This window comes from Ricinus communis, chromosome 3 (assembly GCF_019578655.1).
Source record: "Ricinus communis isolate WT05 ecotype wild-type chromosome 3, ASM1957865v1, whole genome shotgun sequence".
Lineage (NCBI taxonomy): Eukaryota > Viridiplantae > Streptophyta > Magnoliopsida > Malpighiales > Euphorbiaceae > Ricinus > Ricinus communis.
Genome location: NC_063258.1, coordinates 24654114 through 24679567, shown reverse-complemented (window position 1 = coordinate 24679567; position 25454 = coordinate 24654114). Strand labels below are relative to the sequence as shown.

General features: G+C 34.8%; 4 protein-coding genes across 5 annotated transcripts; 3 read left to right on the top strand and 1 right to left on the bottom strand.

Moving 5' to 3' along the window:
- Nucleotides 1-1363: 1363 nt before the first annotated feature.
- On the top strand, nucleotides 1364-6426 carry LOC8262855. 2 transcript variants are annotated; one of them, XM_002523497.4, is made up of 8 exons: nucleotides 1364-1812; nucleotides 2126-2250; nucleotides 2773-3742; nucleotides 4158-4249; nucleotides 4568-4642; nucleotides 5129-5190; nucleotides 5281-5350; nucleotides 5535-6426. In XM_002523497.4, exons 1-8 carry the CDS (start codon nucleotides 1608-1610, stop codon nucleotides 6261-6263), a joined length of 2328 nt encoding a protein of 775 aa, XP_002523543.2. In that variant the 5' UTR covers nucleotides 1364-1607; the 3' UTR covers nucleotides 6264-6426. The 2 variants fall into 2 exon arrangements, with proteins under 2 accessions (XP_002523543.2, XP_048227823.1); XM_048371866.1 differs by lacking the exon at nucleotides 1364-1812 and having other exon boundaries at nucleotides 2124-2250; nucleotides 2729-3742.
- Nucleotides 6427-8415: 1989 nt separating this feature from the next.
- Nucleotides 8416-11028, top strand: LOC8262854 (transmembrane 9 superfamily member 11). Its single transcript, XM_002523496.4, has 2 exons — nucleotides 8416-8611; nucleotides 8740-11028. Exon 2 carries the CDS (start codon nucleotides 8830-8832, stop codon nucleotides 10801-10803), a length of 1974 nt encoding a protein of 657 aa, XP_002523542.1. The 5' UTR covers nucleotides 8416-8611; nucleotides 8740-8829; the 3' UTR covers nucleotides 10804-11028.
- A 682-nt stretch (nucleotides 11029-11710) lies between these two features.
- Nucleotides 11711-21236, top strand: LOC8262853 (adenylate kinase 5, chloroplastic). Its single transcript, XM_048371867.1, is given in 19 exon segments — nucleotides 11711-12223; nucleotides 12327-12428; nucleotides 12859-12987; nucleotides 13068-13202; nucleotides 13687-13833; nucleotides 14735-14809; nucleotides 14906-14967; nucleotides 14969-14999; nucleotides 16350-16478; nucleotides 17297-17332; nucleotides 17398-17478; nucleotides 17556-17694; nucleotides 18982-19061; nucleotides 19167-19232; nucleotides 20014-20043; nucleotides 20125-20234; nucleotides 20800-20937; nucleotides 21085-21114; nucleotides 21197-21236. Coding segments are annotated over 19 exon segments (1740 nt in total). The 5' UTR covers nucleotides 11711-12028; the 3' UTR covers nucleotides 21222-21236.
- A 596-nt stretch (nucleotides 21237-21832) lies between these two features.
- LOC8262852 (rust resistance kinase Lr10) lies at nucleotides 21833-23941 on the bottom strand. The gene is given in 6 exon segments (XM_048372366.1): nucleotides 21833-22627; nucleotides 22630-22777; nucleotides 22779-22985; nucleotides 22988-23175; nucleotides 23677-23805; nucleotides 23935-23941. Coding segments are annotated over 6 exon segments (1212 nt in total). The 3' UTR covers nucleotides 21833-22094.
- Nucleotides 23942-25454: the final 1513 nt, after the last annotated feature.

Genomic DNA, 25454 nt, shown 5'->3' with positions numbered 1-25454 from the left:
AGGAGTATCCTTAGAGTTGATTACACATAATACTAAATCATAATGCAAAATTCATTTAAAGTTCATATAAAATTCTAAATTCCAGAATTAGATGAGCAACAACATCTTTTTCTAAATCCAATGACTCTATGTTAAACTCCATAATTTCTTTTGAAAGTTCTTCCAACTCTAATTTTGCTTCTACAAAGTAAAGAAAAAAGAATAAATAAAAAAATAAACAAAAAGTTTATAAAATTTCTAACTTAAGGTTAGATTATTATACATTGAACTACATATAGCTAATTTCTACTAATAAAAGCTTCCACCATATCAAGCTTAAGTGCACTCCTATTTTGATCAAGAACCCATTCACTATTGCTGAATGCACTTTCAAAAGCTATCGTGGTCACAGAAATTGTTAAAACATCACGGGCCATGGCTGCAATTTGAGGATACCTATATTGATTTCCTTTTCAGTATGATAACATATCTAGTTTAATCTTTCGATCCATTCTTACCTCATCAAGATAAAGTTTAAATTGACTCTTTTAAGGAATAATAGTATCACACTCAAAAGGGTCAAACTCTTACAAAAGCATAAGAAAATAAAATAAAATAAATTATTTTTATATTTAAAAAATAAAATTAAAAAAATAGTAATTTTTCATATCTACATATGTGAAAAGATATAGCAGATTTAGTTATTTTTATATCTGAAAAGAATAATAATATTTAATAATATTTCATATTTATATATATAACTAAAACCAACTAACAATATAGCTATATTTATCTTCAATATATCCTTAGAAGGAAGAGTCTCATGTACATCAACTTCCATTATTTGCATGGATTTAGTTTCGGAAACTCCACTAGTTGCGTTGCTGCTCAAAATTTCAGCATTCACATACGCAGAACATAAAGAGAATGTCATTTTTAACTTTCATAGCTTCGACTAATCCCTTATCATTGTAAAGCTTCTCATAGCACCACTCAACAAAACTTAACTTGTACCTAGGATTTAAAATCACACCAACAGCTAATATTCTGCTATATTCAGATCAATACTTTAGAAATTTTTCATACATATTTTCTAATATTGTTTTCATATACACAACTTTACTAGATATGTTCTCCTTCAAAGTTAAGTACGCAGTAAAAACTAAAAAAAAAAAAATAAATTTGTGGTTGGATATTTGATGTCAAAAAAAAGATAAATAATATTATAGAAATCTTATAAAAACTTATAAATCTTTTCTATTTTAGCCACTCATTAAAAGATATATAATACTTAAAATTAAAATCACTGGCATAAAAATATTTTAATAAATATAAAGCACCATCAAACATCAAATATGTCGAAATATGTCGAATTCCACCGGAACTTAGACCTTTTCTTGAATCTAAAGCGCACGGATATACTTAACCGCTTAGAGCCACGGTGGTGATGTTGATCACGTGTCAACGGGCTGTAATCCCCTGCAAAAGTACATCATGGCCCGAACCGCTCGCCAATTGGGCCCACGGAAAATATAAACGGCCCAAATAACTTCCAATGATCTCTCTCTCTCTTTTGCATCACAGGAAGCAAACCGCAATCATTCAGCCTCCTTTGGTTGATCGCTGCCATGGCTGGTGGAGGTAAGAGAAGACCCAGAAGCAAAACCAACAATAGAAACGAGAACAGAAATAATAGAAACGACAGTAGCTCTAACACCAAGAAAAATAATAAGAGCAGAAGAAGATCCAATGGAATCAGAGACTCTCTTTTCGTAGAAGGTGGCGTTTTGTCTGATTGGAATCTCAGCTCTTCTTGTCCCGCCTCTTTTCAAGGTCCTAACTTTTTCTATCCCTTGTCATTTGTGATTGTGTATGTTGCTGAGAAAGTGAGGGAAAAATTGAATCTTTTAGTCATAATTCGTCTCTAAGAAAGCATATATGAGGAAAAGATATAATGTTTTTAGCTCAAATGCAATCTTATTCTTGTTTCTGTTAGTGGGTTTTTCATGACCAAATTTTAAGTTTTTTTTTTTGCTTCTGGGCAATTAAGTGAGAGCTTTGTTAGGTGAACTGCAATGTTTTTTTAGTGTTTTAATTTTGGTTATTCTATGCTTTATTTTGGATTTTATTCTGGTTCATATTGCAGGAAGGAATTCTAACGCGAATTTTAAGTCTGCTTCAAAATCAAAAGCAGCATCTTCTTCTAAAAGTGGACCTCGAAAATCCAATGGAAATGCTTTTGGTTATAGCTACCCTACTGTTGAGATTCAGGTATTCCTTTTTCTTTTGCACCCAAATGGTGTGCGTGTGTGTATGTGTGCGCTCTTCAGTTTCTTCGATTGTCTGTTTACTGAAAATTGAATTAGCATTTTCAGCTTGAAGTTGGTCCTTTTATTGGTTCAAAAAGTATGATTTCAAAGTGGCGTTTTCTACTTGATTTTAACAAACGTCTTTAGATTTCCTTTTCTTCATGGGTTTCCTTACTTCACTGATTAAAGTTCCTTTGGAGCTTAATCTTGGTTGCTTGTTTGTCATGTATGGTACAAAGATTTCCATGTACTGTTTGCTTTCATTAAAATAGTTAAGCTTACTTTTATGGAGAAACACACTGCATTAACTTTCATTTCTACTGATTCAAGTATACTGTAGATACATGTGATGTTTCTTTCTTAGCATGATCTTTGTTCGTTTTTTTATTCGCCCACAAGTTTACATTCTGATAATAATTCTTTTGTGTTCTCAACATAAGCTATGGCCTATGAAATGCCATTTTCTTTTCTTCAAATGTTACAGGATGGGTTGCACAATGAATTATCTGTCAAGGGCAATGGAAGAGATTATGATTTGGATGTATCACAACCTATTGTTTTAGTTGATTCCAAGGAGACCCAGATAGTTGCTTATTTAGACAACACAACACCTTTGAAGCCTAACAATGTGGACTGCACTTATGATTATGATTCAAGTTTTGTGCTAGATGGTAGTGTGCACAGGGGATTGGGGTTCCATGATGAATCTGAGACAAACCCTGATGCTATTGGTTCATCCTCAAAACAAACGGAAGAAGAAGGGAAAGGTGAAACTTGTTTTGATTCTTCACACTCCGAGAAAGAAATGGATGCTGATGATACTGACTGTGAGGTAGGTGAAGAAATGGCTGAAGAAGTGCAAACCAAGGCACTCTCGCCAAGGAAAAATTCAGGATTTTTGTCAATTGGGAGCGTGAAATTATTTACCCAAGATATATCTGATGGGGAAAGTGAGGAAGAGTCGGAAGATGATGAAGTTTCTGAATCTTCTGAATCAGGGGAAACAGATGAACTATCTGAAAGTGATATGTCTGACAATATCTCTGATAGTGATTTGGAGATAGATGAAGAGGTGGCAGAAGATTACTTAGAAGGCATTGGTGGGAGCGACAATATTTTAGATGCCAAATGGTTAGTAGAAAACCATTTGGGTGAATGTCATTTGGTCGACTCTGATGAGGATAGTTCTTCTTCTAGTGATTGCTTTGATGAGACTCTGGAGAAATTGGGTGGGATTGAACTCCAGGATGCGTCTAGGGAATATGGTATGAAAAAGTCTCAGTCAAGAAAGAAATATAATGCTGGTTCTAGAGATGCTTTACCATCTACCTTGGATGACCTTATACTTGTAAAGGACCCTAGAACTGTTTCTGCCAAAAAGAAGTATAATGCTCGGTTGCCTCAGTCCTGGCCTTTAGAGGCTCAAAAGAGTAAAAAGTCCAGAAGATTTCCTGGTGAGGTTTGCTTATAGCCGCTTGTCTTAATTAACTGCAATTTGTTTTTATGTTGTCAACCTAGTCTCTCTATGTGTTGTGAAGAGAGACCAATTTCTTTGTGATTTTAAGCCTGGGGACAATTTTTTTTTCCTTGGGCCAATTTGATATTATATAAAAGAACATGAGATCTAGTGGGGATAGTTAGATCCATCCATATTCTCTGTCTCTCTCTAGGCATGTACTTGTACAAACCCATTCACTCATGCATGTGTATCCGGACCTTCATTTTCAGCTTTTGGAGTGTGATAATCTGCATCTTTAGCTTTGTTCTTTTTTCTCCAATGACTTATTTTTATTTTTGATTTTTGAGAGACTAAATTATTTAGTTAATCAATTAGCTTTCTATATGCAATTTAACATGCTTACCATACAGGTGAAAAGAAGAAACACCGCAAAGAGATGATTGCTGTCAAACGGCGTGAAAGAATGCTGCAAAGGGGAGTCGATCTTGAGAAAATAAATACGGTACTCAGAACCATTTGTACACTGATTGACTACTTGCTGCTCATATATCATACAATGTGGTAGACACATAATTGAGCATCAACCATTTGCATTGTGAATCACCAAGTCCTAAATTCCGAAACCTGCGTATGGTTTTACTTGGAAGCAATGTTGATAATCCTATGAATCAATATTATGAAACAGTTGTACTTCATATCCTGTGTATGCCATGTTAAACCTGTTTAATGCCTGATATTTTTATCAATGGAATGTCCATTTCACCTAAGCCCTTTGCAAGAACTAACAGCTTTGTCCTTTTTCTTTTTTCTTTTAAAAAAGAAACTTGAGCAGATTGTCTTGGATGAAGTGGAAATATTTTCTTTTCAACCAATGCACTCCCGTGATTGTTCCCAAGTATGGCACTCTGTTTCCTCTTTCTTTTGCAGTTTGCTACCAATTTTCTGCCTTGTTGGTTCATTGATTTATGTGTTTTTCATATTGCCTTGAACCTTCTTAATTTGAATCTTTGGGATGCTCTTCATGATACTAGTACTGCTACTACTTCTAATGATTGAGTCACCTTGTTGTTTAATATGTCATTTGTTATTGAGCAAAAGGGTGTTTTAGAGAAGCTTCAAACTAAATCAAAGAGTGGAGAGCTTTCATTCTGCTTTTCTTTCTTCTACAGCATTTATTAAATGACACTTTATTTGCATTAAAGTATAGTAGGATACTTGGGTGAGCATAAGGGCTTCGATATTTTGCGCACACACATTGATAAACCTTTTGCTTTGTTTTTGTTTTTAATATTTTTTTTATAACATTGGAATAGATCTCTGAAGACCTAGGTTTTCATCACATCTAGAAATGTTTTAACGCTCAAGTTCCTTTCAATGTTAGGTACGGCGATTAGCAGCAATTTACCGTTTGTCGAGTGGTTGTCAAGGTTCGGGTAAGAGAAGGTTAGTATTTTAAAATTTTTGGGAAGACAGCTCGTCTCAATCTGTGTGTTCATTTTGATGCTAAACTAGCTGGGCTTCTGTTTTTTTCAGATTTGTAACAGTTACACGAACTCAGCACACAAGCATGCCATCAGCTAGTGATAAACTTCGTCTAGAAAAGGTTTCAAACTTCCATCCACTGGCATCTTAGAGTTCTTCAGTTTAAGTATTCCATGTTCTGCTTTCAACTTTTGTTGCTCTTAGGCTCACTACTTTCTGAGATCTTCATTGTTAATCGGGCTAATCATAGTTTGCTGCCACAGTAAATATGAGGATGTGATACTGATAGTGTTCTTGAATTTCAGCTGATAGGAGCTGGAGAAGAAGATTTGGATTTTACTGTTAATGAAGGCTCTAGAACAAAATCATCAAGCATAGGTAGATATAAGGGGAAGCAGAGCAGAATGGGGGGTGGCTTCAACTCACTGGAGACTCAAACCCGGAGTAAGTCTTCAAAGAAGTCAACTAACAGTGTCAGTGCATCCAAGAGACAGGGAGGAAGAAAGGGTTTATATGCTGATCAACCAGTGTCATTTGTATCAAGTGGCATAATGTCTGAAGCTGTTGAAATGACAACAATGGACTCTAAAGAGACTGAAACTTCTGAAAATAAGGATACCACTAGCACAGCAAAGGTTGGTGCATTTGAGGTACACACTAAGGGTTTTGGATCCAAGATGATGGCGAAAATGGGATTTGTAGAAGGTGGTGGACTGGGAAGGGATGGTCAAGGTATAGCTGAGCCCATTGAAGCGATCCAACGGCCTAAATCACTTGGATTGGGTGCCAACATCCCTGACACTAATGGCGACCCCATGGACAATAAACTTCAAAGCGCTGGGAGGCTTGGAAAGCATGCAAAACTTCAAAGTCTGGGAGCTTTTGAAAAGCATACAAAAGGTTTTGGCTCTAAGATGATGGCAAGGATGGGCTTTGTTGAAGGCATGGGTTTGGGCAAAAACTCACAAGGCATTGTCAACCCTTTAGCTGCTGTTAGGCTCCCAAAATCACGAGGATTAGGTGCCAAAGGTTAGGTACTATCTTTTTTTTTTTTTAAATATCCAAAAGAAGCCAGGAGACAACTTATAAATTGTTGGGATTAAACATTTTGTAAAATGCTTACAATTTATACATACCTGCATCCTCATGTATGTTCATCAAATGATTTGTGAATAAAATAACGCTCTGTTTTTGTTTTTTCTTTGTCTAGTCTAACTTGTTATGAATTTACACTTTTGGCATGTTCAATAAAGCAAACAATCATGCAAACTATTTAGGATTTAACATTGAATCTTTTGTAGGCTGTTCCAAACCAGCCATTTGAATTTGTAAGTATGTAAATGGTTCCTTCATTTTTATCTTTTTTTTGGTTTCCTCTTGGTCAGAAACCAATCATAATACTTGCAGTTGAGCTTGGATGAACAATATTTCTTCAAGTTCAATGTAGTTTTTGTTATAGCCTAGACTTGTGGAAGCTGCAAAGTGGAAGTCCCAGCTTGTCCATGTGATGTGGAAGGTAAAAAAGAAAATGTGTTAAAAATTTCATATTGGCATTCGCAAGTCAATCACTAATACTTGATTTTTAAGTCTTTGACATGTACTGTTTATTACCATAGCTTTTGGTATGCTCTCTTCATCAATGTCTGTCTGTATGGTGTACTTATTCATTCAAGCTCTAATACAGAACTTAAATATACTATCAAATTGGGTTGTGGTTAGCTAGTCTTAGGCACGATGACCACCCAACACCATTGAATTCTGCAATTGCATTGCCATAACTTAAGCACACATCAAAGTGGCTGCAATTTATTACAAAGGGTGTAAGTACTCTTTTTCTTGTTAATTACAGACGATAAGGCATGTGAAGAGTTTCTTGTTGATCAAACATATTCGTTTACTTTTTACTTGGGATCTAAGCTAAAGCTAATATAAGTAATACTACATAGCCAATCTTAATGGGTACCAACTCTTACCACCCGATCTCGCATATAATTTTTATATAAAATTAAAATTATTATCTGATGCCGCATATAATATTTTATATAAAATTATTATTTTTTATCATATGAAGTCGCATATAATATTTTATATAGAATTATTCTTAATATTTTGAGGCTTGTTTTCTAATTTTACACAAAAAGCTAAAATTAAGATATCAAAATCATGTGGTTAAAAAAAATTAAATAATAAAAAATACATATGGTGGTCCGAGCTTATTCGACCTTTATTAAAACAAAAAAAAATTATAAATGTAATTCTCTATTTTAAGGTTCTAAATTAAGTATTCTTTATATTCTTTTAGTAAACAGGAATAGCATGTAACTAAAGTGATTTGTATTTATGCAATATCTATTGATATATACTCATTTTTTTCTCCTAAGAGTTACGAAAGGCTTAAAATTTATGGTTCAACAGTCGTCTACTATTATTTTCATTAAAACATATTTAATTAATAAATAACATAATTAGGATTAAAATTTGATATTTTAGGATTTCTTACTAATAAAGTTTCTATAACCATAGATTTTGTTTCCTTTTTCTTTTTCTAATATTACTAATTAATATACTAATTATATTTATAAATTAATAATAGTATAATTCATATATTATTTTTAAAACTGAAATCATCGTTAATTAAAAAGTAATTTTACTTATTACATTAATTATATTTGTATAATTTAATACAAAATATAATAAAATATAAAGTTTTTAAAATAATTTTAATATAAGAATAAAACTAATTTTAGAAAACGTAACACAAATTGTCACATGTGATAAAAATGTTAGACACATTATTTTGCTTAATATATTTAACATCTATCAAAAAGTTTTTAGAACTTAGTTTTGTATTTTCATATAATATACACAAAGATAGATTTTTTAGGTGATAAGATTATTATTATGATTTATCATCATTTTAAAATATTATTATAAAATTCATAACAAATATAAACATATATATGTTTCTATATAAACTCAATATTACTGCATAAGCGATGTTAGAAAAGAAAAAAGTATTGTTACTAAATGAGTAAAATTGTAAGTTGATGTTCTTTTTATCCTTATTTGTAAGAATAATAATAATAAAATATAATTATCAAATAAAGTAAAATTTTGTTGTAATAATGACAGAAAAAATAATGCTATTTAGGCAACTGGTGAAAGAGGTGAGTAAAAATGGATAATATCGTCAATTCGTGAAAAGCAAGGAAATCAGTCGGCAGTCTACTTCTAAGGGAGCAATACAGAACCCATTTACATATAAAACTTGTTGCCGTGCCATCCAATCCTGTAAACTCTCTCTTTGCTCTCTTTCTTTCTTATTCCATCAAGATCTCTACCTTTCCTTAGCTTGCATATACATTTTCACTATTTTCACAAGGTCAGTTAGATCCAATCTGCCCTTCTTATTCTTTAAAGCTCCCCTTTTCTATTTTCTGTTTTTCCATTTCTTTTACTTCTGTATTTGTCTAGCCTTTGATTTTGTTTTAACTTCTTATTGGCACCCAGAATCACATATCATTGGATCTTTTGTGTTCCACTTGTTTCTTGATCTGGGTTTCCCAGATCTGACGTTAATCGCTACAGAACTCCTTAAAGATGGAGTCTTTTGCTTGTTTTAAGATCTGGGTCTTGACCATTTTCTTGATTTTCCAATCTGGATATGGGTTTTACCTTCCTGGTAGTTACCCCCACAAATATAATGTAGGTGAAACTTTATCGGTGAAAGTGAATTCTATCACTTCTATTGACACTGAGATGCCGTTTAGTTATTACAGTTTGCCCTTTTGCAAGCCCGCTGAGGGTGTCAAGGATAGTGCTGAAAATCTTGGTGAATTACTTATGGGAGATAGGATTGAGAATTCACCGTATAGGTTTAGGATGCATGTGAATGAAAGTGAGGTCTTTTTGTGTAAAACTGATCCTTTATCTGCTGATAGTTTTAAGCTTTTGAAGAAGAGGATCGATGAGATGTATCAGGTTAATTTGATTCTTGATAATTTGCCCGCAATAAGGTATACAAAGAAGGAGTCATACTTGTTGAGGTGGACTGGTTTTCCTGTTGGCATTAAGGTTCAGGATGCATATTATGTGTTTAACCATTTAAGGTTTACAGTTCTTGTTCATAAATATGAGGAGGCTAATGTGGCGCGTGTGATGGGAACTGGAGATGGTGCTGAGGTGATTCCTACAATTGGGAATGGGGGATCAGATATTCCTGGTTACATGGTTGTGGGGTTTGAAGTGGTTCCTTGTAACGTCATGCATAATGTTCAGTCAGTTAAGAACACGAAAATGTATGAGAAATATCCTGCTCAAATTAAGTGCGATCCCACCACTGTGTCTATGCCAATTAAGGAGAACGAGCCAATTGTTTTTACCTATGAGGTTAATTTTGAAGAGAGTGATATCAAGTGGCCATCGAGATGGGATGCCTATTTGAAGATGGAGGGATCAAAGGTCCATTGGTTCTCAATCATGAATTCTCTGATGGTTATCACTTTTCTTGCTGGTATTGTTCTTGTCATCTTCTTGAGGACTGTTAGGCGGGATCTGACTCGTTATGAGGAGCTTGACAAAGAGGCTCAGGCACAGATGAATGAGGAGTTATCTGGGTGGAAACTTGTCGTTGGAGATGTTTTCCGCGCCCCAGCAAATCCCTCTCTTTTGTGTGTCATGGTTGGAGATGGAGTTCAGATTCTTGGGATGGCAATTGTGACAATAATGTTTGCTGCACTTGGATTCATGTCACCAGCTTCCCGTGGCACTCTTATTACAGGTATGCTTATTTTCTACATGATTCTGGGTATTGCAGCCGGCTATGTTGCAGTTCGCCTTTGGAGGACTATCGGATGTGGTGATCACAAAGGATGGGTTTCAGTATCCTGGAAAGCTGCTTGCTTCTTTCCTGGTATTGCCTTTTTGATTCTAACCATTTTGAATTTCCTGCTCTGGGGTAGTCAAAGCACAGGTGCCATTCCATTCTCTTTGTTTGTCATCCTGATTTTACTCTGGTTCTGCATATCTGTTCCCCTTACCCTAATCGGGGGATATTTTGGTGCAAAGGCACCTCATATTGAATACCCTGTTCGAACCAACCAGATTCCAAGGGAAATTCCAGCCCAAAAGTACCCATCTTGGCTTCTTGTTCTTGGTGCTGGTACTCTTCCCTTCGGTACACTTTTCATTGAGCTCTTCTTTATCATGTCTAGTATCTGGATGGGCCGTGTTTACTATGTTTTTGGGTTTCTCTTGATTGTTTTTATCCTTCTCGTGGTGGTTTGTGCCGAAGTCTCTCTGGTTTTAACTTACATGCATCTATGTGTGGAGGACTGGAAATGGTGGTGGAAGTCCTTCTTTGCTTCTGGTTCAGTGGCCATTTACATTTTCTTGTACTCCATCAACTATCTCGTATTTGACCTCAAGAGTCTAAGTGGACCTGTCTCTGCAACACTCTACCTGGGCTATTCCCTTCTGATGGTTCTAGCAATTATGTTTGCAACGGGAACAGTTGGGTTCCTTTCATCATTCTGGTTTGTGCACTACTTGTTCTCATCAGTGAAGCTGGACTGAAGCAATTTCTTCTAAATAGAATCTGGCAATTTGGAAAAGCAGCCAGCATTGTCACCAAGGAGCCAAAATGAATTCAAACACTTTACAATAGTCTACCATGTTTTACTTTTTTATTTTTTTTTTGAGTTTACTTTTCTAGGGAGCTTACTGCAATGTAATAAGAATAATCTCAACCAGATTTTGCATTATTCTTTTATTAGATGAAGAGAAGTTGGTTTGCTAGTATGATAGTGAGAATTTATAATTTTTCATTATAGCATAATTGATGGCATTTCTAGTATTTTACTTGTTTAATTGAGTTTTGTATGGCTTGAAGCTCAAGAGAAGTTTATGCCCTGCATTTTTATCCATTGATTATGTTATTGATAATATGGAAATGAGCATTGTTCCAATGTGCTTTAGCAGTAGACTGCTTGCAGGGGTGGCTTTAACATATATCATCCATGATCTGGTGTAGCACAATTTTGGTTAAATTATGCAAATGCAGCGCCAGCTCAATGCTCTCTCTTTCTTCTTTTCTTGATAAATATATATACAAGTAGTTTCCATTTCTTGATAACTTAAAGGGACCTCTCCAATTTGCACAGACAAGAACTGAGGCGCATGTGGTAACAGAGTTATGAGTTGAAGGGCTGATCTGTGCTTTTAACTTTAAGTTCTGTAAATATTGTCACAGGAAATTGTGTGTTATATTTCTGGGTCCAAGCAAGGTGGTCTAAGACTCTCATTTGGGCTATTGATAAATCAAAATGGTGAAAGAAAACAATTTATTTCATTTACACAACTTTATTTTCCTTTCTTAAATATTGCGACAGAAAGTTGGGGCTTGTGATTGCTTTATAAGGTAATCAGTTATATCATGGGTGAAAACAAAGATCTAATCCAATACAAAATTAATGAAAGTTGATAAATTTTAACCAGTAATGGTGATTGTAAACAGAAAAACAACTTGAAGTTTTCCAATTCAATGTAAAGTTAATCTCTAGAAAAATAAAACAAACAAAATAAAATGAATCTATTACTAAATAATCTTACCATAAGTATAAATATATTTGATTTTATAACCAAAAAAATTCCCCTCCACAACTACTCACAAAATAAAAACAAAAAAAGAACTCTATAAAATTGAAAAATCTGTGGTGTCCGTTAATCCGTCAGTACTTCTTCGTTCTAAAAGAAAAGGCCTTTCCATCTCTAATTCTCTGAGAGTTGAAGGAGAGCAACCATGTCGCTCACTTCACTTTCATATATTAACTCTACTACTAATGTCTCTTCAGCTCCCTCTCTCTCTCCTCTTTCCACTTCCTCTTCTTTCTCTCTTTCTTTTCAACAATCTTCTCATCATCAGCTTGGCACTCTGTTGTCCTTTGCTCCTAACACCAGCACCACTCATTTCGTCAGGACAAAATCAAGAACCAGGGTTAAATTTCTTTTTCTTTTTCTTTTTCGTTTTGGGTGATCTTATTAGTATTTTGTTATGTGTACGTTGTAATGGGCTGGACCTTTTTTGAGCATGCATGCAGGGATTGAGAGTCCATTGTTCTGTAAGTGAGCCCTTGAAGGTTATGATATCAGGGGCACCTGCATCAGGAAAAGGTACTCAGTGTGAACTTATTGTGAAAAAGGTAATTTCTCAAGGCATTGTGTGGAACGAGCAAATCATTTGCAAGAGTTCAATTCAATTGAATTGCTTGCAAAATCATGTATATTTTGATATCATTTTAATATCTTTAGTTGGTTTAAGTTGAAAGAATTGAATTCTAGCAACTATAGACTTTCTAGACATGAGAATTCACTAAAGAGAATTCAATTCAATTCAATTTTTACATTCAATTGAACTTTCATAGATTTGATTAGCAAATTAGTACCAAATATCTGTTACTTAATTGAATAATAAAATAAGCATAAAGCCTATTGAGATGCTGGAACAAGTAATACTCAGGTCTAAGGATGCAAAGAATTCTGCCTGATAACCGGAAAGTTTGTCCATTTTCCAATTGAGTAAATTGAAACAATTGTTTGCATAACTCCATCTGATGTATCTTGATTCTGCAGTTTGGATTGGTACACATATCAACTGGTGATATATTAAGGGCTGAAGTATCTGCTGAGACAGATATTGGAAAGAAAGCTAAGGAGTTCTTGAATGCTGGCCAACTGGTTCCTGATGAAATTGTGACTGCTGTAATGCTGAATTAACTAACTTATACGCTTCTTCTCTTTCCTTTCTGTGATATTGTAGAACTGAGCGTTTAATTTTGTAGATGGTGACTTCACGATTATCTCGCAAAGATGTAAAGCAAAAAGGGTGGCTTCTAGATGGGTATCCACGAAGTCTTTCCCAAGCAGAAAGTCTGGAAGAATTGAAGATTAGACCAGATATTTATATTGTCTTAGATGTATGTAATTTCATACTGATACTAATATGCCTAATGCCTTGTCTTGCTTCCTTCTACTGTCATAAAATTTATTCTTATCTTTTGTATGTGCATTTTTCTAAGACTCTTTACCAGAAAACTTCTGCACAAGAAACAAAATGTTCATATTATTTCATAAATGTACTGAAAGCTATTAAAATTTCTAAAAGACTATACGTTTGAATGTAGTTAGACCTGTTATATTTAAGTTTGGCTGTCCTTTGAACAGTAGACGTATTTAATCACATTCTTGTAATGCTGGCTTTCTTTTGCTTTGTTTTGCATCTGTTATATGCTCTTAAAAACTTTCTCCTCTATATTGGATGTTTTAATGGTTAAGTGATATATTTCTCCATATTGATCTGTATTTGCACGTCAATTTTATTATCTTTCTGGCCTCTTAAAAGATCCCAATTTACTTCATCCCGTGTTGACAATCATTCATGAATTATGTCTTAATATTCAGGTTCCTGATGAGATTCTGGTTGAAAGATGTGTTGGAAGAAGACTTGACCCACTGACAGGGAAGATCTACCACATAACAAATTTCCCTCCAGAGACTGAAGAAATCAAAGCAAGACTTATAACCCGTCCAGATGATACTCAGGAAAAAGTAAGATTACAATTTGCATGCATATGCTTACATAAACACTGGTACACAGTTATATTGTACTAGAGTTACTTATTGTTTGTTATTCTTTTTTCTTTACGAGCTCTTGAAGACCATTGCTAGGATAGATCAATTAAATCAACTTAATGACCATGTTCTTCATTCTACCATTGTGAGCTATTTATTCATTCCATACTTATAATATTATATAAGAACAACAATACAGCCCCTGACATGCTTCGCAATAGTAGAAAAGATATGATAAGAGCTAGTCACATGACTATCAAATGTTCCGTATTCTCTCTTGATAATAGCTAGTCACATGGCAATAGTAGGAGAATATTTGATTGTTTGATGTGTGGAAGTAAGTCACCAACAGAGACTTTAAGCTGAATGATGTACCATTGACTCAGAAACCTACTTGTTCATGTTAAGAAGGGTTTAGGAAAGGGAGGGAGAAGCCAAATGTCTCTCTTATCACTTTAATAATTTGATGTGTCTTTTTATTTTTCTTTTTCTTTTTTAATATAGAAAAATAACACAGTTTGCTGCTTCCAGTTATTTCCCATTTTATAAAGATGTTTAAAACTTTCAGGTGAAGAAAGCAATGTTATATCAGAAAAACTCTTACATCCGCAATGTAATAGCTTTCAAATTGCAAGTTTCTATTTTTCTACCTATTTCAAAATAAATTGTTTCCTAGTTGTGTTATAAAATAACCCCTTGCAGTTTTTGATTTAATTGGTTTAGCTCAACTTCATACATGCTTGTGTATCTTCTTGAAGAACCAATGTACTCAAAAAGTTATGCCATTATCTGTTTGAGATCTACTCTTCTACTTATTCTGCATAATATGTCAAAGGTATTTGGCACCTTAAAAGGTCTGTATCCCATTTGTGTCTAGGTAAATTCACGACTTGACATATACAAAAAGAATGCAGAAGCAATTTTATCCACTTACTTGAACATCATGAAGAAGGTAATTTCAGGTTCTGTTATTGTTTCTTTTCTTTCATTCATCACTAACTTTGCTGGTAGTAATTTTCATTTGTTGCATTTTCTTTTAAAAGTTCAGATTGATGGAAGCCGCTCAAAAGGAGTAGTTTTTGAAGAGATCTCTTCTTTGCTATCTCAAGTGCAGAAAGATAAAGAGGAACCGGTCAAATCCAGTAATGGTTTTGGATTGAAGTTCATTATATAAATTTGCAACAGATTCTCATATTTAATGTGATTTTATATTTGTTTTATTCTTTGTTGTACATTGGTTTAGTAGTAAAATAATTAGATGGGTTCTTGAATTTATGTTTTCTTTGCCAACATTAGTTTCCTACATCAGCTTAATATTTTTGCTGTTAGTTGTTCATGACCTCACCAAGTTCCTGGAATAGGATATTCTTTCCTCTGCAGAAAGTTCATTGAATAGGATAAGGATTTTGTTTTCTCTGTTGAAGGGTTTCGAGATTTAGGAACCCTTAACTTTAGGATTCTGACTAGAATAAATGGATTTATGCCATGCTAATACGTCCTTATGGGTCCTCATGAAATGGGAAGTATCATGTTACTCGCAGGAAGATCAACTATATCTCCAATATTAAGCATTTAATTGGTCAGGGCTATCAGACAGCCCAAGGAATAACTTTCTAAGTGATTTCATAGGTTTGCATTTCTTTAAGATTGCTTGCAGAAAAATGTTTTTTTCTAAACTTCCTTATAATGTTTTTAATTTTTGAATCATAAATATAGTTATAATTATATGGATTTGATTCACCAAGACATTTCATGTCAAGATTCTGATTCCTGTCTAATTTTCAGATCATTAGACATAATTGATTGATTCATTAAAGAAATTTGAATTCTTTGTTACTAGACAATAGATTGAAATCATGTTGTACTCATGTTTCTTTTCCATTTACAAAGCAAATTAAAAGGGCCCCATACTCTAGGCCATTGCTTTCACTCCTGAGCCTATAGTATCTGCAAAATGCTTCTCTTTATGTATTGTTTACTTCCAACCCATTAATGCTTTCTAGATGATTCTTTACAGAGTCTATACCAGTACATCAACGAGCATGACATTGCACATTAATCTTTATGGAACATTATTATTTAATTATTTTCTTACTAATGAACTTGTAAAAGATGTGTCCCCCTGCTTGTTCACAATTTCAGCTTCAAATTTAATCCTTTATATTCATAATAAGATTTTATCAACTGTTATGTGCATGTGAAACTTTGATCATAGCCCTGATAATATACAACTTCAACTTCTATGATTTAATCAAATTCTTATCATTTTCTATCCTCCATTCAGAAAATCTAATACCTAAAAGTGAGAGCAGTTATAATCAGGCATCAGTTAGCCAGGTATATGGCTAAACTGTGAACTTTACGATTTGATAAGTGGATTTTCTTGCTTCAAATGTGTTTTGGCTTTAAGAAAAGCCTCAAGAAGTGATGGTATACCTTCTCTCATCTTTCATTGTGTCTACCTCCTCTTATCTTTCTTTAGTTTTCTACAGGATAAATGGAGAGGAATTCCTACTAGATTAAACAACATTCCTCATTCGAGAGAAATCCGGACTTATTTCTATGACGATGTTCTACAAGCGACACAGAGAGCTGTAAATGATGGTAGAATGCGGTTGAAGGTTAGATATCAGTTTTTACCTCTTTTCAGATGAAGAATTGAGAACATTTATATAACAAATAACTTGGTTTCAATTAGTTGTCAAGCGACATTTCATGTTCTTATATTGCACTTTTCTTTTTCTAAAAAATTATATTTAACTAGTCAGCTTTGTCTTTCAATCAGTAGAGGCTATCCTATTAAACTATCCTTCCTCATTTCAAGGGTTCAATGAATTCTTATAGACCTGGTTGAGGGGAAAGGAGTAACCTTTCCCTTATTTGGATGGTAAAGGATAGGCAGGAAGCACTCATGTGTATTTCTCAAACTTTCTTATTGTTAACACAACACATAGCAGATTTCCATGTTTAGTGCTCTATGGCGTGAATGTAGTTTCAGAACTATATGGCCTATGGTTGAGGTTTCAACTTCCACTCTACCTAACCTCGTAAAGAAATTTGATGTATAAAAGATCTATCTGTGAAACTTCACATTTCATCCCTTATTATTGACTGTCTTTCGCCAAATGGCATAAATGATACTAGTGTTTAATTTCTATAAAATCGAATGCTTGATTCATGCTACTCATCTGATAGTCGATTGATGACAAATGGCATAAACTACATAGTTTCTACTCTGTGTCTATATTAAGCAAGGTTAGTAAAAACCCTTTTTATTTAGTTTGCAGCTTGAAACGTGTAACTAGGAATCATTCCTACTATACCATTCTGGGAATAGTATTTTGGCAAGAAATGATTTCCTGCTGTTTACTCATAAAAAATACATGTTCTCTCAAATGCCACATTAACTTCTATCTGCATTATTATTCCAAAATGACAGGTGGAGATTGCTATTCCAGAGCTGAACCCAGAAATGGTAAGAAGTCTCTTTCAACTTCCCTGTAAATTAGTTTGGGTTTGACCACATCTTATGATGCACAGGATGTTTATCGGATAGGTACCTTGATGGAACTTGTTCGAGTTCTTGCTCTTTCATTTGCTGATGATGGAAAACGTGTCAAGGTAATTGGCACTCAGGGATATAATACTGTAAAAATTTCTTCTTCATTTATGCGGTCATTTACAGGTTTGTCTTTCAGGTTTGTGTTCAAGGGTCTATGGGGCAAGGTGCACTTGCTGGAATGCCATTGCAACTTTCGGGTACTCGAAAGATATTGGAATTTATGGATTGGGGTGATTATGGAGCTCTGGGGACTTTTATAAGGATTGGTTCCATAGGTGTGAGATTACATTAAATTGTTTTCTATCATGACATGCAGCTTTTCCATTCTCCTCTGTCTGGTATTTTGTTCTTTCCTATATGGTAATTTTTCCCAATAGACGGGTGATATTATGACATATGGCCAACATGTTGAGAATTTTTGACACTTCACTTGCATGTTGCATTCATTTACATTTGAAATAGTTGGTACCTCACAAGTAAATTGTCTTTAGTTACTTGAAATTGGGCGAACCAAGAAGAAGAATATGAACAGGTCTAACCTTTTCATTGATTTAAACACATTTTTTCTACTAATACACTGAATCTGAAAGGCAGAAAATCAGTTCAGTAATAGTCAACTCACACTTTCAAGCATAATTAGCTGTTTCAATCACAAAAGAGTAGAGCCAACTACTTTGCCAATTGTCCATCTCCAGCAGTAATTTTGTTCATTTCCAGAAAACATAATTAACATTTCATATGTGGACTTCTACAATGAATAGAATTTGTAGCATACCATTCTAACAAGATAATATCATCAGTGGTTAATGTTTGTCATTGCACATTGCACAAGAATTATTTTGACTGTTTTGCAAGATAATGTGATAGCTTAATAAGCAGTTAGAACTCTTCTCCAACATATCATTCTTTTTTCTTCTTTCTTTATCTTTTGCTTCTCATTCATTCTTGTATTCCTCTTGAATTTGGTGTACTTGTACTTCATGATCCAGCCGCCTATATGTATAATCATGGCACGCACGCCATCGCTTTGCTCTTTCCTCTCCAATAGAGTACTTTTTCTAACAAATCTTTCTCGTCTCTTATGTTTATATACTATTCCCTTGTTATAGGTTGAGGTCCAAATAGTTGGCACTGTAGCACGCATCAGAATTTTATGTATGAAACTTAAGAACTTACCAGAAGAAATACTCAATATAGCTCGTGGCCATCCCAATCTAGTTGGGTTCGGATGCATGAAACTTGTCTCCATCTCTTAGTTTAAGACTGCATTTTCAGTAACAATGAAAGATATCAAATCCTTTGACCACTTCAGTTCATGACATGTTTGGTCTATCTTAATCTTCACTCCTATAACTTATCTGAAGAATTTCCATTTCAATTATGAAAATGAATGTATCTAGATAAGAGTTCTAACATAATTTCTAGTGCCATCTATTCTGCAACAGTTTTGTTGTTAAGTTAGATTTAGTGTATATATAAGAAGGTTCAAAATTTCTGTGCATCTATACTTGGTGAATCCTTTTTTACTAAATTTTTCCATTATTATTTTCTCTCAATTGAAGGTGCAAAAGAAGTTGATGAAGATGATGACATGTTCATCTTAGTGGCTCCTCAAAATGCTGTCGGGAATTGCATTATAGATGTAAGGATCAAGGGAGAAAATGCTTCAATTTGTTTTTATTTAGGACATTTACTTTACATGTTTAAGTTACATCTTCTGTGTTTGATCTTGAGATTTAATACGCAGGATCTAAGGGCCATGACAGATGCTGCTGGGAGTAGACCAGTTATTCTTGTTAATCCAAGGCTCAAGGTCAAGATCTTTGTCTAATGTTTATTTGAATTTCCTTTCAGAGAAACCATATTGAAAAATAAAAATAAAAATATAGAGTACGTCATGATATACACCTTTCATGATATACATTGAAGTAGTCATTAGCCAACACGTTGTGCGGGTTATAACCTGGTATCCTTATGAATATTTTCAGTCGTTGTAAATTGTTTTAATCTTTTTTAGTGTTTCAATAAATCTATTTATACTTATAGAATATAAAATATATAAAACTATATACAGATTGTAAATTTAATATTTGAATGCTATTATTGGGGTATGGCACATAAAGTGAATGTATACATGCATATATATCTTAATTCAATTATGCACCAATTGCAAGTTAGAAGAATTTTTCTTCTCCACACAATGTTTGGCCACAGGGGCTATACTCTTTACTATCTATTATGTTGATATGCATACACTCTCCATATCCTTAGAGTTCATGATACACCTCTGGTGCTTTAATGCTTACAAGATCAAGCTATTTCATCCTATTATTATGATACACTGCATCTTAGGACTGCTCCTTGGTGACCTAGAGGTCATAGGTTTAAACCGGAAAACTTATCTTACCTCCTTTCGGACGTAGAAGGCTCATGCATTGGGACTCCTTGTCTCCTTCTCATTTTCTTAATTTCATATTTTTGGGTTTCTATCTTATCTATCTTTTATTTTTCTTGCATATTAATACTCCTTTCACCAGTATGATATTATGTCATTGTTACAAGTCTGAAAGCCTTCTGGATCTCTTTGATTTCAGGATCTACCTGGTTCAAGTGGCATAATGCAAGTAAGTTAAAGTACCAGCAGGCTTAGGTAATTGGTATCAATAGGAAATAATCAGTTCCTAATTGAGGTGCTTCCATTTCAGACAATGGGCCGGGCTGAGAGACTGGAGTATGCTGCTTCTTTTGAAAATTGTTATTCCTTCCGGCTTCTCTACTATGGAGGAACTCAATATCCTATTATGGGAGCTCTCAGGTGAGATTTTTGCATAAATTTGTAATTCTCAGCTATCCAAGTACTGATCAAGTTTAATTGCGCTCGTTCCATTGAAGACTTCTTTGTCTTGTTGGTTCTTTGAGCTAAACAGCATCAAAGTTTAGAGAATCAATATTTTAGATTAAACATGTGGCTTTTGAAGTTAACGGAGGAATGAGAATGTTTTAGAAACAGAAAAAATGTACTTCAGCTACGTTATTGCCATTTCTCACTCTGGTACACTGTAGATTGCCAAGTATGCTTATGCATTTGGGCTGCCTTGCTGCATTCAGTGTTAATTGGTTTTGTATAAAAATTTATTGTAGGTTGTTCCTGATTTTGGCTGAAGTGATTAATTGGTCTTTTATGATATCTTAAACAACTAATTGATCTGGTATGCAAAGCCATGATTCAATAATGAGTGGCACATTTGTTTTTGTCCAAAAAGTTTTAATGATGCACAACCAGGCTCAAGCAAACAGGAATGTTAACACTAACAAACAGACAAATGTATTACTCATCTGAAAAATTCTCCTGTGTCTGAAGTACTCACTAATGATTTCAGGATGTCTTACCCATACCATTATGAATTGTACAAAAGGGTGGATCTACCGGCTCGGGGCGAAAAGTACGAAATTTTGTCAACTTTCAGTGAAAAGCCAACCGGTGATGATATAAATGATGCTTTCTTGGGGAGATCAAGGTAACTCAAAATCACCGATTGCTTGTTCAAGTTTTGAATAGGCTGCAAGTTGTCTCTCATCTTCCTTTATTATAGTTCACTAATGCGCAGTTGCACACATATATCCCTGTACTGACTGGGTTGTATAATTATGATTTCTACTTGCAGAAATCAAGATAAGAAAGCTTCAGGGTTCTGGTAAGAAACATCCATAATTTCCCAAATTAGCTGTCGCACTATGTTATCATGATTTTAATTGGTATATTCATTTTTCTTGCAGGGGCTTCTTGAGTGGTGTACTTTGAGCGCAAAGGAAAATGGTAGGGTAAATTTACACGACGTGATAGTCAAGTTTAAAACTCAGCATGAACACTAAAGAAAATCATCATTACAACAAAAAGACTTCTCATTTTGGTATGGACTAAAATGAATCTTCTTACTTTCTGCAGTGGAAAAAAAAAAAACTCGATGTTTTTCCGCGTGCTTTGCTTCAGGAATATATGATTGGTACTGCAGAAGAAATCTTTTTCTCTCAAGAGCACAGAGCGACATTTTTTTGTGAGAAAAAAAAATCATTTGATCGTATATATTATATTCATATACAGTTCTTCAATGACTGACCACAGTTTGCCAAGGAATGATAACCAATGTCTATTATATTCGTTTCTATGTCATGTATTCTTAAGCAATGTTTGATAGAGCGCAATAGAATCTAATGTAATCAACTAAGGAATGAAAGTAAAGAAGTAATGAAATGTAATATATTCATTATTTCATTACCATGTTTGGTTATAATAAAAAAATATATGTAATGTAATGTAATTATAATTTTTATTTTAATATTTAATTTATTTATAATAGTTAGTATAGAAAAAAAATATTAAAAAAATAGTCATCGATCGTCAGAATTCAATAATTAGAGGTATTTAAATTAAATTGATAAAAAAATAAAAAATAAAAAATAAAATAATCATAAATATACTGTAAATAATCATAATTACATAAATTTTTATGTATATTATGCATTATATCAAATTAAAGATTATTGATTACATTATGTAATTGTCATTATATTACATCAAAAAAATCTTAATAACCAAACAAAGTAATGAAATATGTAATGTAATGGTGAAACCATTACATGTTTTATTGCATCACACCAAACATAGCCTTTATATCTATTTGTTTGACAACTTATCTATGTCGAAAATAGAACTCATAGAATCTACATAATCACTTTTGTCCTTTAACGACAAGGAAGGCTTTGGAGGCATTTCAATGTCTTTGATATCTCTTTCAAGCATCCTCACGACTTCATGCATTGCAGGGCGATCAGTCGGCTTTAGTTGTATACACCGCAACGCTACCATGATCATCTTCTTTGTTATGCTCCTTTCATCCTCTGTAGCATTGCCAATTTCAATGTCCTTTCCTTCATTAATATGGTCATAAGCCAACGAAGGGAAGTACATTTGGCTTGAACGCTCTGCCAATACATTCAAGTTCTTCCTTCTTCCTGCCGCTTCCATTAACAGCATTCCAAAAGTATAGACATCAGCCTTGTGAGAAATACTTCATATAGTTTTGTAGCACAATTCAGGAGCCATGTAACTGATCGTTCCTCGTGCTGCTGTGAGAGACACAGTATTATTATTTGTCGGATACAATTTCGCAAGCCCAAAATCCGAAATCTTCGGGATGAAATTTTCATGTGAGGCTTGATATCAAAATGTAAAATTTGCATATCACAGCCTCGACGGAGATACTCGATGCCACGAGCAACACCAAGTGAAATCTCATGCATTTTCTCATTACTTAGCATTCTGCTATCTTCCTGGGAAAGAGATCCATTAGCCATAAAATTCATACACAAGAGCACGATGGGATCCCTCAACACAGGAACCAAGGTGCTTTACCACATTCACATGATGAATTTTTCCAATAGTACCCACTTTACTGATAAAATCTTTTCCGTCAGCTTTGGACTTATCCAACATTTTTATGGCAGCAAACCTTCCACTGCGAAGCTTCCCTTTATATACATGGCCAAAGCCTCCTTCACCCAACTTTTGTTCTTGAACCCATTGGTTATCCGCTTAATGTCAGAGTAAGAATACCTGACAGGCATAAAATTGACCTGAGTTTGCGAGAATTCTTCAATGCCATCATACACTGACAAATGCCTTCTCCTCCACTTATAGAGAAGAAATGCAGAAGTGCATGGAACTCCACAAATAATTAATGATAAACGATATAGGCCTAAGCAGACAAATTAGCAGAAACATCAGCTACGTACTTCATATATATGATTAGAAATTATAATGAATTCACTGAATGAACTCCCCAAATGCTTATTCGAGTCCTTCCATCATATTTTTTTTTCTACTCACTCTCACATTCCCTTAAAGAACATGTAAGCTCTGATACCAATATTGAGGCAGAGGCTTAAGAGAGAAGATTGAAGAAAAAAATAATATGGAAGAGTAAATTTACTCTCTTACTCTTTCATTAAAATTCAGCATATATAAATTTGAACCTTATGCGTGAACCTTGATTAACATAAACCTTGATTCTTGATTAACACAAAGTCAAGATAAACATTAAATAAAGACAACTAATATGACAACTAGCAAAATCTCATCATACTCTAACAGGATTAATATTATTATTTCTAGCGATACAAAGATTGGAACTGATAGGACTCCAAGAACAAGAGAGATTGACAAGAGGAGCTTTTCACTATATGTTGAAGACAGTAACCTGAAGGCAGCAGGAAAGAGAGCCTCAGACACTGCACAGGCAGAAAAGCCTGTGCAGGGCTACTCATCACAAGCTCCAGGAAAAGGGAGCAACCATCCCTGTGGCAGGGAATAGTCACTTCAACCTTCCCTAAACAGAAAAGGACGTTGGACAGAGTTTACAAAGCAACCAGTATAGATTAGGCTACCGTTGCACCTCATGTATATATATTCACAATCATCAAACAATGTAATCTCAGAATTTATAAAAAATATATACTCTTCATTGATCACAGAAAATCAACATGGTATCAGAGCAGCATTCAAACCTGTGAAATATCAAAAACAAACAAAACCAATCCCACAAACTCTTCTCAGATTTCCTTTCGAAAAATCATCATGTCTCAAAATGATAACAGATTAACCAGCGTAATTCTGAGAGGTAATCAAAATTACTTCGAGTGGTCTAAATCTGTCTACATCGGGCTAAGTGGCAGAAGGAAACTAGGGTTCATTACAGGGACTAAACCCAAACCCAACCCAGAAAGGCCAGAAAATCCAACAGAAGAAGAAGCAGAAAAAATCGAAGAATGGCAAACAACAGATCATATGGTCATGTCTATGCTAATCAACACAATGGAGCCCCAAATTTTCAGGCTATGCATGCTGTTAGAATCATCACAAGCAGTATGGACAAAGATGAAAGGGCTATATGGACATCAACAAAACTTTGCACATATATTCAATCTCAAGCAAGAACTCGCACATATCAGACAAGGGATAAGGAGTGGCTCAAAATATGCCACAGAAGTCTTAACCCGATGGGAAGAACTTCAGAACTACCTTCCACCTACGACTGACCCACAAGAAACTCAGAAGAGATCAGAACAGGACCTCGTTTATACATATCTGGGAGGACTGGACCTAAGCTACGAGAGCCTGAGGTCACAGATCCTCATATCGACCGAGCTACCAAAAATTGACGCAGTAATAGCGAACGTCCAGCGAGAAGAGACTCGCAGAAGCCTTATGAACATCTTGCTCGATGCTGCCGAAAACCGCGCCTGCTCAACCCATCGTCTCCCGACACGCGACTCTACCCGGCTGAGGGGAGACCCCAACAACATCGAACGATGCGACCACTGTAGAAAACAGGGTCACAATCATGATGCTTGTTGACATCTCCACCCCCAGCTCCGGCCGAATCATGGCTGGGAGAGAGGGGGAGCCAAGCGGGACAAGGGATCTCATTTTGGGGGGGCGGCAGGAAGAGAGGAAAAAGAAAACTCTAATGACAAGGGTGGAAGAGAAAGAGAGGGTTTTATTTTGGGTCCAAAAATTATACATCGACCCGACCCGGACATCCGACCTGACCCGGGTCCGACTGAGCTGACCCGATCTAACTCGGGTGACCCGGACCAGCATCCACTAATCCAACTCGGTTACCCGACCCGGCTGCCCTTACCAGTCACCTTACACAATTGTTGTCTCAAATTCAAGCATTGGTCCAGCAGCAATCCGATGGGTCAGGTTCGGTATCTCATTCTTCCTTTAAAGCTGCTAATATAAATCAAAAACAAAATCACTGGATTATTGATTCTAGAGCCACCGATCACATGTCATGGAATCCAATAAATCTGCAAAATCTTGCACCCATTGTTGATTCCCGACATGTGACGGTCGCAAATGGCAATAAGGCCACTATTTACGGTTAAGGCACTGTCACACTACTTAATAAACAGTTACATAACGTGTTACTCCTACCTGATTTTAAATCAAATTTACTGTCTGTTGGAAAAT

What these genes read in the sequence shown, in the direction of transcription:
- LOC8262854 (XM_002523496.4), top strand. Translation starts at nt 8,830, where the DNA reads ATGGAGTCTTTTGCTTGTTTTAAGATCTGGGTCTTGACCATTTTCTTG.
- LOC8262855 (XM_002523497.4), top strand. Translation starts at nt 1,608, where the DNA reads ATGGCTGGTGGAGGTAAGAGAAGACCCAGAAGCAAAACCAACAATAGA. An exon ending in ACCCTACTGTTGAGATTCAG is followed by an intron (nt 2,251 to 2,772) that starts GTATTCCTTTTT and finishes CAAATGTTACAG; the next exon opens with GATGGGTTGCACAATGAATT. An exon ending in ATCTTGAGAAAATAAATACG is followed by an intron (nt 4,250 to 4,567) that starts GTACTCAGAACC and finishes CTTTTAAAAAAG; the next exon opens with AAACTTGAGCAGATTGTCTT.